General features: G+C 42.4%; 1 protein-coding gene across 2 annotated transcripts in view; it reads right to left on the reverse strand.

Annotated features, from left to right (window-relative positions):
* Positions 1-5,310: 5,310 nt before the first annotated feature.
* LOC116384294 (tetraspanin-18-like) overlaps positions 5,311-12,872 on the reverse strand; it is an 11,697-nt gene continuing 4,135 nt past the window's right edge. Inside the window, exons 3-7 of one of the 2 annotated variants that reach the window (XM_031848806.1) lie at positions 12,082-12,156; positions 11,275-11,373; positions 11,027-11,194; positions 8,424-8,507; positions 5,311-8,024 (exon numbers count right to left, since the gene is read on the reverse strand). In XM_031848806.1, the coding sequence (XP_031704666.1) occupies positions 7,977-8,024; positions 8,424-8,507; positions 11,027-11,194; positions 11,275-11,373; positions 12,082-12,156 (474 nt within the window). In that variant the 3' untranslated portion in view covers positions 5,311-7,976. Of the gene's footprint in view, positions 8,075-8,423; positions 8,508-11,026; positions 11,195-11,274; positions 11,374-12,081; positions 12,157-12,872 lie in introns of both variants that reach the window. The other variant, XM_031848807.1, reaches the window with a different exon arrangement.

Genomic DNA, 12,872 nt, shown 5'->3' on the forward strand with positions numbered 1-12,872 from the left:
TCTCTCTCTCTCTCTGTCTCTCTCTCTCTCTCTCTCTCTCTCTCTATATATAATAAATGTAGAAAGTTGTTTGTGGTCCTTTTGTTGTTCAGACTACAATGAACATTTATTTAAACCAGATGTTGAATCAGAAACGAATCAAATATAAACTAGAGTTTAATCTGTGATCCGTCTTCACTGTTTACATGTATTAGTTTGCTTATTTCTTATATCTTAACTGAATACTTACTAATTATGCTTTTTTGTTGTTTTATTGATGCCTAGATTACGATTCTATTTGCTGCTGTAATGCTGCAAATGTCCCCGCTGTGGGACAAATAAAGGATTCTCTTATCTTTTAAGAGAACCCTTTAGTCAAAGTATTGAGTAAATAAAAAGTACATTTTTGAAAGAGGACGCAGGAGAAACGTTTTCCATACGTGCTGCAGCCTGCCACAGTTCACATGAGGCCTCTGCTCTCCGTACAGCTATAAGTCACACAGAGTACCGAGCTAAAGAATTGATCCCTTAATTTCACTTCATCTTTTCCCAGAAAAACTAAACTGACTCTGGGACATAAACCGTTGGACTCGCCTCATTTGACCGGAAACGCTCAGCTAGCTGTGCCATAGGTCTGAGCCGCGGAGGCATGCTGCTCTGCATATATAGAACATGAGGTTTAGCTCACAGCTCTGGCCTGCGTCCAGGTCGTCCTCAGGAAACCCGCGTACTGCTGCTGACATAAGGCTGTTTATCGTGCCACGACTTGGGCTCTGCAGACGCAGATAAAACATCAAACAGACCTGATCCACACAAACAGGTTTTCTTTTACAAGCCTTATCGTGACAGCAGCTATACGTTTGTCAAGACACGCCATTCTTCTTTTGATTGGTGTGTGTGTGTGTGTGTGTGTCTAAGTTCTCACATATGTAAAACTAGTGACATATTAAACCGATCCAAACATCCACAGGATTCTCTTCACAGGCCGCTGCTCTGTGTGCTGTTTAAAGTGGAATCCCTGTTTGATGCTTGTTAATGTTTACGTCACTGTGGAGAGCTGTGTTGACCCTGAATGAGACTAAATGAGGCTTCTCATTAATCCATATGTTTGATGGGAACATTGATTAAAGTGGCCTTGTGTAATGTGAAAAGAGGTCACGATGAACTCACAGAGTTACACAATAACGTGGTGGAAGCTTGTTTGTCCTGATGTTTGTCTGCCACCTAGTGGACAGAAACATGAATGAATGCAGCTTTGAGGGGAAAAGTCTGGTGATAAATATTTATGTTGTTAACAAATCCAGAAACCGACAGTGAAATTATCTAATAACAAGTATTGTGTGTATCACAACCTGATATATGTTCTTCCTCTACTCCACAGAGCTCCATTAAAACACATCAATGAGCTTCACTCATCAACACATTTCTTCTTCTGGTCTTTTGTTTGATTTGATGACGAAAAGAAAAGTGTAAAGGTGCACTAGTTTATTTTAAGTAAATGTCGACTCAGTTGACTCAGTAGTAATATCTGAACCTGAACATTACTTATTTACGTATTAACGCGACGCCTGGATGATTTGTTTTCTATCTTTTTGTGGCTAAACAGACCAAAGCAGCTGATTTACTGCTTCCTCCTCAGCTTTAATGTTCTGTTCCCCTTCAGCTGCTTTTCATTGTCTGACTGCTTCAGGTTCTCAGGAGCAGACTGGGACGACGTCACCATCGAGAGGATCCTTTTGATGTTACAGCCTGCCTTTCAAATATAGTTGAGTTTGTTATAGAAAACACATAAAAGCTATAAAATATATATATAAGAGTATATTTCTGTTTCTTTTTTGGCTGCGAGTGCAAACATGAAAACAGCATTTAAAGAATTTCTTAATAATGTTGTCAAACAATGACTGAAATCGGAAAGAAAAAGTTGAACCTTATAGTTTTGAACCGGGGAATTTAAATGTGAATCTCAATGGTGGGCTTTAATTTTCCAGAGTGTGTGAGAGAAGACACGTTTTCTTTAGATCTACAAATGTGTGGAACATTTACACAGATTTTATTTTCCTTACAAAAGTTTAAAGTGATTTCTGAACATTATATATTTCACATGCATTTATGTTTTTAGTTTCCACTTCAGGGTTTCAAACAGCGACAGATAAACATGCATTGTATTTGAGTTTAAATGAAAAGTTTAGAAGTGATTTTCAAACCTGTGTTTTCTAGACATGTGATGGTAGAGAGACCACCGGCTGACACAAACTGCATGAGAAAGTATTTCATGTAAAACGTCTTGTACGTAGTTTTAACTTTGGGGCCATCTAGTGGTGACGTTGCAGATTGCAAACAACGGAAACTTCTGTTTGACAAGCGAGTCAGAGAACTATGGTGGCCAACGTAAAAACGTGGTGGGTCCAACAAACACCAGGATACCGCCGTCTGTCCGCTTACACGACACACACACACACACACACACACACACACACACACACACACACACATATTTAACCCAACATCTCATTCCATCACAGATTTTATTTATTTAAGACACGTGTAGCTTCTGTGTAGATTTACAGTATTTTTCTTTTTAATTTCTATATAACTTCAACATTCATTGAATAAATACAGTAAATATGTTTCTACTGTTCATCTCTACATGCAAACAAACAGTGACAACGTGAGGAGGAGAACGAGTGTCCAGGTGACACCTGAAAAGATAAAAGTATATATTCATTTAGTTTGTACACATTATGTTCAGTGAAAGCTTTTTTAAAATTCTTTAATAAATGATTGAATGTTTTATAAGGAGGACAAACAACCTGGCAACACCAACTGTCATGAGGAAATCAAGACTTCTTAAAAGATCAATCGGACATTATTGTATATTTTTCTTATTGTCAATAAAGTAAAAATCCCAAACCAACAATGAATGTATCAAGTATTGTGTGAGCATCAAGTCCTGATATTTATGGTAATCATCTGTGCCAACAGATGCAACATTTCTTCCTGTTTGAGTAATTCTTTGTTTATAAACTACAGGAAATGACTGAGCCTTCTTGAGCCCCGTCGCTCTATGGATGTGGGTCCGTCCAGACCAAAATATTTCAACAACTATTGGATGGATTGCAAAAGAACTTTGGTCCACACATTCCTGTCTCCGTTGGTATTAACTGTGACGACTTTAGTGATCTTTTAACTTTTCATCCAGCTCAAAGCACTGCTGACATATCATCATCACCTTCTAAGTTGATGTGGTGAAGTGGCCTATTTACAAATCCAGCAGCAACATGATCATTAATTCAGAGTTTTTGTTTTTGTGTCACCTGATGAATGTAAGTCCAATGTTTTCCCTCTTTTAGCTCTGTTTGTGGTCTCCACCACCTCCTGAGGGGAATATCTGTCTCTTCAGCTGCTAAATGATTCGCTATGTTTAACCACCGGTTCTGAAAAGTGAAGCCAACGCGGAAGAACCAGAGGTTGCCGCCTGCATTAAACTAAAAGGACAAGAACTTGATGTGTGAAATGTGGGTGAAAAAGCCCTTTAACACTGATACGTTTGCAGAGTTCAGAGAAACTCACCTGACTGATTCCCTCCACTCTTTGGTGCTGAAGTGACCGACTCTAAAGAAAAAACAAACACTTCCTGTTACCTCACAGCTCACACAAACGTCCCGCCCCCTCACCTGTCACTCTCACCTGACATCCTGGCTAGCTCCACGCTGTAATCGGAGAACTCGTGCGGTTTGCTGACGGAACAAACGTGAGCCCCGAAGTCCCGCGTGTCGACGCGTTGGACGGTGAGCGTGATGCTGCCGGGGCTGTAGGTGACGGCGTACCCCGCCGTGCAGTTCTGGTAGGCCTTGTGTTTGATGTAGTGACACAGCAGCTCGTTGTTGGGGCTCCTCCACTGAACGGACAGCTGAGAGATGTGAGCGTGGTCCTCATAGTGGTACAAACACGGCAAAGTGACCCGCTGACCAGGCCGGCAGAGCACCTTCACAACACTGCCTGGTGACAGAGGGTCAGAGAGGTCATCGGTAGTGACAAACACACTGAGAAGTATCTCTAACTCAGCAGCCATGTGCCGCTTTTTAGCCTCTTTTAATAGTATGAGAATAATTCCACTACAAATAAGTCCTGCATTCAAAACCTCACTTCAGTAAAAGTATACCAGCAAAATGTACTTAAAGTACTTAAAGCTACTACAAGGAACTTTCATTTTGTGGTGATTTTGGCGGTCCCTGTGGCCTAAAGTGGTAGTGTTTCTGAGCACCAGAGTCTCTTTAGAAAACCTCTCATTCTACTGCAGCAGGGTCTGACAGTCTGCTCCTCTCAGTCCTGGTTCTGGTCCCAAAAAGACACTCTCTACATGTTATGCTGAATCTTTGTGTCAGTAAACGCAACTTTTGCCACAGGAAGGGGATGAAAAACATCTGAAAAGTAACTGAAGCTATCAGACAAATGTACCATAGTAGAGAGTACAATATTTACCTCTGAGATGTAGTACAGTAAAAAGTACATTTACTTATGACATGTTGTGGAGTAGAAAGTTGCATACAATAGAAGTAAAGTACAAGTACCTTAAGTTTTACTCAAGTATAGTATTTCTTTTTTACAGAATAACAAAATTGAAGCCAGTCAGTTCTTGTGAAAAAGGAAATTGATCCCCGATATACAGGTTGATACTTTTATCTAAAAAAGTGCATCTCTACATGTTAAATTACACCTGATTCTTTGTGTCATTGAACGCACCTTCTCCGACCAAATGTGACAGGACAAGTCCGAGGTAGAGAGCCGTGCCCGTCTGGTCCAGAGGTGTTCTCCTCATTTGGTGACGGATTCAGTCCACAGGTTCAAACTCCTGAACACATGAACATCATTCGGGAATATCAAGAACCTGCAGCACAAAGTCCAGAACCCACGCCGGCCTCCTATCACTTCTGTTTTCAGTTATATCAGATGACAAGCTGACTCTGTGGTTGCCAGGCATCACAAGACTCCTTGTCATGTGATGTTTTATGTTTTTGTTTTATAATAACTGAGCGACCAGAAGAGTTTCACAGAGTGAGTCAACAGAAACAGCCCACATACACTCGCCACAAGATGGCTGAAATGAGGATAAGATTTTAAACTTTTTTACAGGAGAGTGACACAATCTCTATATAATCTCTCTCTCTCTCTCTCTCTCTCTCTCTCTCTCTCTCTCTCTCTCTCTCTCTCTCTCTATATATATATATATATATATATATATATATATATATATATATACACACACATACATACATACATACGTACACACAGTATATTTCCAATCAGAATATAGATAAGAATGAAACTGTAAAGTTTCTGTCTGTGAGTGAGTGAAAGTGCACCTCGATGTCTGTCCATGTCTAATCTCTTTAAAGTTGGAAGGTTGGCCAGTTGTGGGTTGTGTTCATGTAATCAGACATTCTACTGAGTGCAACTTTCCAGTTAAAAAAAAAAATGAAATACTGAATATGTTCACATCTTCAAGGGCCTAAAAACCATTCAAATAAATAAAATGAAAAGGAAAAATCGACGCATCAGTCGTGTCCACGCGGAGGCCTTCACCTGTGAAGAAGGGTCGATATTAAACGCTACATATGTCCTTTTCTCCCTGTTAGGATTCCTTCAGTGTTCATCGTTCTTCTCTTCTGATTAAAACACCGAATGAAGCAGCTTCACATTTAAAATCTGTGTTTCTCCGACGCAGGACGTCTTGGAGGAGCTGAGAGACGAGCTAAAGATGCTAACGTTAGCTCAGCTGGTTTCTCTGATGACTTAAGGTCCAGACGTCTGGTGACTAAAATCCTTCATCCGGTTAGAAAAACTCCAATACAAAGTGTATCTTAAAAAAAACTGTATTAAAACTGAATAAAGTCAGTTTAACAACCTCAACGCTAACGATGTGACGCTGTTTAACACGCGACATCCGTCAAAATGACAGATTTCTCAGGTTTGAAAATTGTTGGACAGATTTAGGACAATGTAAGAACTCAACTCCTCACAATACATTCTTTTTAGACATTTTAATGTGGAAAAGTTAGATATTCAACATTTAATAAACGGTAATAAGAGAAAAGATAAATTAAACGTCACAACACTAAAATCACAGAAACCAGTTTAATATCAGTGAGAGCCATTTATACAAATCAACTGGAGTTTTCAAATCACAGTAAAATGTTATCTTTATGTAACTGCTGAGGACATCATCACACGGCACAAAGAGGAACACTCACTGTACACCGGCACATATTTACATATAAACACAATTCACTCATTCATTAACAGGAGCTCCTCCACAAACTTAAACACCGAACACTCTGTAATACTTTGCACTGAACTCTGCACGAGTGTACGGACTCTTGTAAACAAACATTATTTATAAGTCCTGACTGTGAAGAGACTCGTTTAATGATTTGTGACTTGTGCTGTTGAAACTGAGCCTCATTCAAGAACTTCTTGTACCAACAAGAGAATTTGTTGCATTTTATAAATGTTATAGCGTTTAGAGTTTTGCGTGTTCACAGCGTTTCAACATAATGAAAATACTGTCGTCCATAAACTCCCCTTTCAACATTAATAAGATGGTGAACTTCGTCCTTTCAGACGGCAATGTTTCCATTTTTGATTAATAACTTAGTTTATTCTCACCGTAGGGAGAATGTTGAACTCATTTTCCAGGATATTTTACTTTGTTTTCTTCTCATTTTTCAGGTTTTTCATACATGGAATTAGATTTTCAGAATAAGTGTGAAAAACAGACAGTATGTAAACATGTCTCTGGACTATATGGATCTTATTCTGTTTTATAAAATTCAGAGTGTTTCTCGAGGCATTTGGAGCGTCTGGACTTTTCAAAAGGAAAATGTGTAGGAACCCTATCAGAGGAATAATAGCAGGAACCATCCAGGAGCCTTCCTGGATGATGTTTGAGTCTGGATCCACTTCACGGCTACAACAAGATTTCTTTCTTTATTTGTATACAATGTATACACTGTGCAATATAAATAATCTGTTACATCCTCTGTGCAATATTAACCTTTCAGTCGGACCATTTCATGTTTTAAACTTATTTATTACATCTTTACTGTGTAATTACGTGTCTATTATACTTGTTTTTCTTCCTCTGTCTCTTGTTTGTTTGTTGGCACTATACCATATGCTGCTGTAATCCTTCAGATTTCCCCACTGTGGGACTAATAAAGGATTCATCTTATGTTATGTCGGACCGTCCCTCCTTCATGTACAGTCCGGCTCTGCTCTAAGGTTTTCGTCTGCTGATCTCTGTCCGTGTGAGGTTCTTATTTGTAGTCTTGTATGATATGTTTGTGGCCTTATGAAGAGATTTTGATTCTACTCACGAACAAGAGACGTTCATCAAGTCCAAACGAGCGATAAACAACATTAGTGAAGTTTTGGAACAATAAAACCTCACAGTAAAAAGGTTTAGGATGAGAATACAAAGATGTTCTTGCATGAGGCCCAACAGGGTTCTGCTTTCTGTTGTTGATTCACATTTCTGTCCTAATAATCCCGACAGCTGTGACTTTTCTGAGGCTCCCTGCAAGTTACCGTGTGCTGTTTGTACCTGAACTCTCCAGGATCCGGATTATTTATCATCGTGGCCAAATCACCGTTATAATCGTGTGTTTTCCAGGACTTCCATTGGTGCTGGACTGAAGTGATGACCGATACGTCAGTTTGCTCTCCGTGTTCACCTCGTAGAACCTCTCAGCACCAGAGTTAATCTTGTACTTTTGAGAAAAACAGTACAGAACCTCAGGTCCTGTGTGTGTCTATTGTGCCCAAAGCAGTACGTCAAACACTGCTGCTGCTGCTGTGAAGTACAAGATGATATCACAAGACCAATGAGACACATAAGCTATCGCTGTACAAATACATTCCATATTTTACAGTTTCTGTTTTCCTTCTGCTGGTGCCTCTCCGACGGCCGGCGGCGATGCTGCGTGCGGACGCAGCCGTTACTGGATGCCTCTGAACAGACACATGGCGAACACCATGGCGAAGAGCTGCGGAGAGAACGAGACGAGTCTCAACGTGGCTCCTCGCCGTTATATTCCTAGAACATAATGAGCCTTTAAAACATGACCTTTGTCATTCAGTGCTGTACATGCATTCTACAGGGAACTGTCAAAGAAATGAATCAATCACAAATCCCATTAATTCACATTTACAAACGTTCATGAATGGCTGATAAAACATTTACTGCATAATTATAAAACTGGAGACACATCATGGCCAACGGTCAAAGCCTTCTTAGATATAATGTTGATATTTTCAACCTCAGTCTACATGTTTTCTAGTCATGTAAAAAAAAAATCAACATGGCTGCCCTGAATCCCTCACATGAAGGAACAAAAAGCAATATTTGATTCAGTATTTAAATATAAAGGAGTAAGAAAACATACTTCAATTGTCAGCACCACGATGGCCAGAGCTCCTGCTGTGTAAATGTACATCTCAAAGTAGTCGACCATCGCAGAGTAACAGCCCTGTGAGAGTCAAACACACACAGATATGAAGAGAACAACTTTAGTGAAAAATATATAAATATCAATTGTGTTTAATTATTTAACTCTAGGATATTTTTTAACTAAAAAAAATAAATGTAACTCTGATAAAAACACTTACAAATACTCTTATTACTTGGAGTAATTTAGTTGTCTAATTCATAATTTTTGAGGTAGTTGTACTTCTATTTTAATTGAAAGTTTAGATTTGTTGCTGTACTTCAGAACTATCATTGCTGTTACTTTACAGATTAAGATTTAACATGATTTTTTATAGGTTTAGCTACGAGTGCCGGATGAAACCAGCTTTTAATACCCGATGTTGTCCCATCGTTATGCATTTGTGCTGTCTAAACTTAACTGTTACCAACGTGTGAATCTTCTGCATGGAGATACTATGGGTGATGTTCAGGGCTTCAGTTGTGTCATATTTTAAATATACATACTCTCCGTACATCGTATTGACATAGTAAACCCGGTCCACTGGAGCTGGATTGCTGAAATAACAAAAGAGTTCTGACAAGAGTCACAACTACGACAAATAAAGCCAAATGTCCCCTCACACATACAGCTACAGTTAGATTTAAAGATACATGAAAGTAGGAGAATAGTTGCAGAACGGAAGCAGAATGAGATGAAATGTTTCTGTACATTTCAGCTTCTCAGCTGACAAAAGGCTGCAGAGGCTGCTGCACAATTGGGGGAAGAGTTTAGGAGAGATATAGAGGACGGAGGAGCTTTTTTATGTTTGTATGGCTGCCACTACCGCGTGGAGAGCACGGGAGTGTGCACGAGCAGCTGAACATGGTCACGTGATGAGAGGCGTGTGGAGAAAGCTACTTGATAGAGAGACAGTCTGTCGTCTGAAAGCATCCATCCATCCATCCATCTTCCACCGCTTATCCGGGGGCGGGTCGCGGTGGCAGCAGGTCAAGCAGGCTGACCCAGACCTCCCTCTCACCGGCAACATGTTCCAGCTCATTCTGGGGGATCCCGAGTCGTTCCCAGGCCAGCTGGGAGATGTAATCTCTCCAGCGTGTCCTGGGTCTTCCCCGGGGTCTCTTCCCAGTTGGATGTGCCTGGAAAACCTCCAGTGGGAGGCGTCCAGGAGGCATCCTAATTAGATGCCCGAACCACCTCAGCTGACTCCTTTCGACGCGAAGCAGTAGCAGCTCGACTCCAAGCTCCCTCCTGATGACCGAGCTCCTTACCCTATCTCTAAGGCTGAGCCCGGCCACCCTACGGACGAAACTCATTTCGGCCGCTTGTAGCCGCGACCTTGTCCTTTCGGGCACGACCCAGAGTTCGTGACCATAGGTGAGGGTAGGAACGTAGACCGAGTGGTAAATTGAGAGCTTTGCCTTCCGGCTCAGCTCCCTCTTCACCAAGACGGTCCGGTGCAGCACCTGCTTTACTACTGCAGCCGCACCGATCCGCCTGTCGATCTCCCGCTTCATCTTACCCTCACTCGTGAACAAGACCCCGAGATACTTGAACTCCTTCGCTTGAGGTAGGCACTCCGTCCCCACCTGGAGGGAGCAATCCACCAGTTTCCGGCAGAGCACCATGGCCTCAGATTTGGAGGTGCTAACTCTCATCCCCGCCGCTTCACACTCGGCTGCAAACCGCCCCAGTGAATGCTGGAGGTCACGATCCGAGGAGGCTAACAGGACCACATCATCTGCAAACAGCAGAGAGGCGATCCCGAGACCCCCGAGACTGACGTTCTCCGCCCCCAGGCTGCGCCTAGATATCCTGTCCATGAAAGTCACGAACAGGACCGGAGACAAAGGGCAGCCCTGGCGGAGGCCAACACCCACCGGGAACGTGTCTGACTTATTGCCGAGAATGCGGACACAGCTCCTACTGCAGTCGTACAGAGACCGGATCGCCCGTTGTAACGGGTCCGGCACCCCATACTCCCGCAGCACCCCCCACAAGACCCCCCGAGGGACCCGGTCGAAAGCCTTCTCCAAGTCCACAAAGCACATGTAGACTGGTTGGGCAAACTCCCAGAACCCCTCCAGTAGTCTTGCGAGGGTAAAGAGCTGGTCCACTGTTCCACGGCCGGGACGGAATCCGCACTGCTCCTCTTGAATCTGAGGTTCGACAAACGGTCGGAGCCTCCTTTCCAGCACCCTGGCATAAGCCTTCCCCGGGAGGCTGAGTAGTGTGATACCCCGGTAATTCGAGCACACTCTCCGGTCCCCCTTTTTGAAGATGGGAACCACCACCCCGGTCTGCCAGTCCATGGGCACTGATCCCGACCCCCATGCGACATTGAAGAGGCGTGTCAGCCAGGACAGCCCAACTATGTCCAGCGCCTTCAGCATCTCAGGGCGGATCTCATCCACCCCTCCTCTGTCCAGTTGACCGAGGGAGAAAGCCACTTGATAGAGAGACATTCTGTCGTCTGAAAGCAGGATTCATTTTTAGGAAGGAAAGGTTTTCTTTTGTGTACATTTCTCATGTGTGTGTGTGTGTGTGTTTTCTGTGATGACCTTGTTGTGTCTGAAGACCATGCTGCCGCTCACACACTGCTCCACGCCGACGTCTCCGGGGTAGTCGTTCCTCTGGCAACAGGCCTCGGGGACCATCTTGCTGGGGCTGAGGAGCCTGAAGAGGCTCTCCTCGAAGTCCTCGGGGCCGCTGACGCCACAGCAGTCGAACTGCAGCAGAGATACGACGTGTTGTTGTAACACTGGGTTGACTTACAGTAGAGTGCAGTGGTAGTAAAAGGATGCTTCACCGTGGTCATGATGGCGTTCCACGTGGACGTGAAGACGTCCGTGCTGTTGTGACCTTGGTAGTGACGCTTCAGCTCCCAGCTGAAATACTCTCTGGTCAACTGGACAGAGACACAAAGACAGCTCAGGAAACAAGGCACCAAGGATCCATCCAACGCTTACAGCAACACTTCACCCAACAAAGAAAAATAATCATTTCTATGTCAGTTACTCGCTCTTTGTTCCCACGGAGAATCAAGACACGGAAAAAAAAGATCTCCATGAACGGGGGCCGCCTTTAACAACAGCACAACTATATGAAAACATCTGTTTCCAAACGCTCACACAGCTGGTGCAGTAACATCATGTGGGCCAACTATCCGCCGGCAATAAATTACAGGTGCCGAAAATTTAGCTATTGAGGCTTTTTAGGGCGTCTGAAGAAACAACGGAGACGTCTCAGACCCCCCGAGACCCCCCAGTACTTAGGCACACTGAGTAATAAAGTCATCTAACCAGTTGTGTCCTCACAGACACATGCATCTCAATTTAAAACATAAACAGTCTCACAGTCTACATATACATATATATATATGTATATGTATATATACACATTCAGGCGATGGAGGTAGGAATATAAGATCAAAGACAAACAAAGCAGGAGGAAAATAAAAGGATAATATAAATTAACAAATAAAAATAAATATATAAAGTAAAATAAATGGGGTTACATTTATCGTCTATCTGGTCACAGCACAACCTTTGACCTCTGCACTGCTTGACTTTTAGCTTCATTGAGGTTCATGAACTGATCCGGAGAGTTTACTCACATGTTCCCTGAACAGGAACGCCAGAGTAGCAGCTGCCAGCTCGGCCAGGAAGATGAAGAGGATGAGCATGAAGAACTGAGACAACAGGAAGCAGCGTCAACCAGGGAGCTCATGGAACAATACTCCAGATATGACAAAACTCGAAACAAATGCTTCATTATGACTCCAGACGTGAGTAGATTTGAGTGAAAACACTGAATAATGAACTAAATAAAGGTCCACCATTACATTCCTCTAGATGGTGAACTTCTACTGTTTCACTCAGTTACATAACTTACAGGGAGAGACTTTGTACAGGCTGCTATGAAATCACAACACTTAGATATTATATATATATCAAATACCAAGCTGATATAAGGACAGGGCCTTCAACAGCCTTATTAAAATAAAGCATTAACTAATTAAGGTTTTTACACAATATCATTTTTGGAGCTGTCGTTGTTGAGTACCTTCAGACAGAACTACAGCGTTACACAACTCTGGATTAAATGCTGTGATGAACCCTGAGATCCATAAAAAGCAACAAAGGGTTAATTAAAACTCAACATTAACACGAATGTAATCGATTCAGCTAATTCTATTTAACTCAATTTGTTTGTTTCTGTTTCACTTGTTAACGAGCTGCTACAGACAGACACAAGGTTTAGTCCTGATCCTCTATATGAACCAGTCTCATTCTAGCCCTGATCCTCTATATGAACCAGTCTCAGTTTAGTCCTGATCCTCTATGAACCAGTCTCAGTTTAGTCCTGATCCTCTATATGAACCAGTCTCAGTGTAGTCCTGATCCT

The sequence above is a fragment of the Anarrhichthys ocellatus genome, unplaced genomic scaffold (assembly GCF_004355925.1).
Source record: "Anarrhichthys ocellatus isolate YVR2014 unplaced genomic scaffold, GSC_Weel_1.0 scaffold8, whole genome shotgun sequence".
Classification (NCBI taxonomy): Eukaryota; Metazoa; Chordata; class Actinopteri; order Perciformes; family Anarhichadidae; genus Anarrhichthys; species Anarrhichthys ocellatus.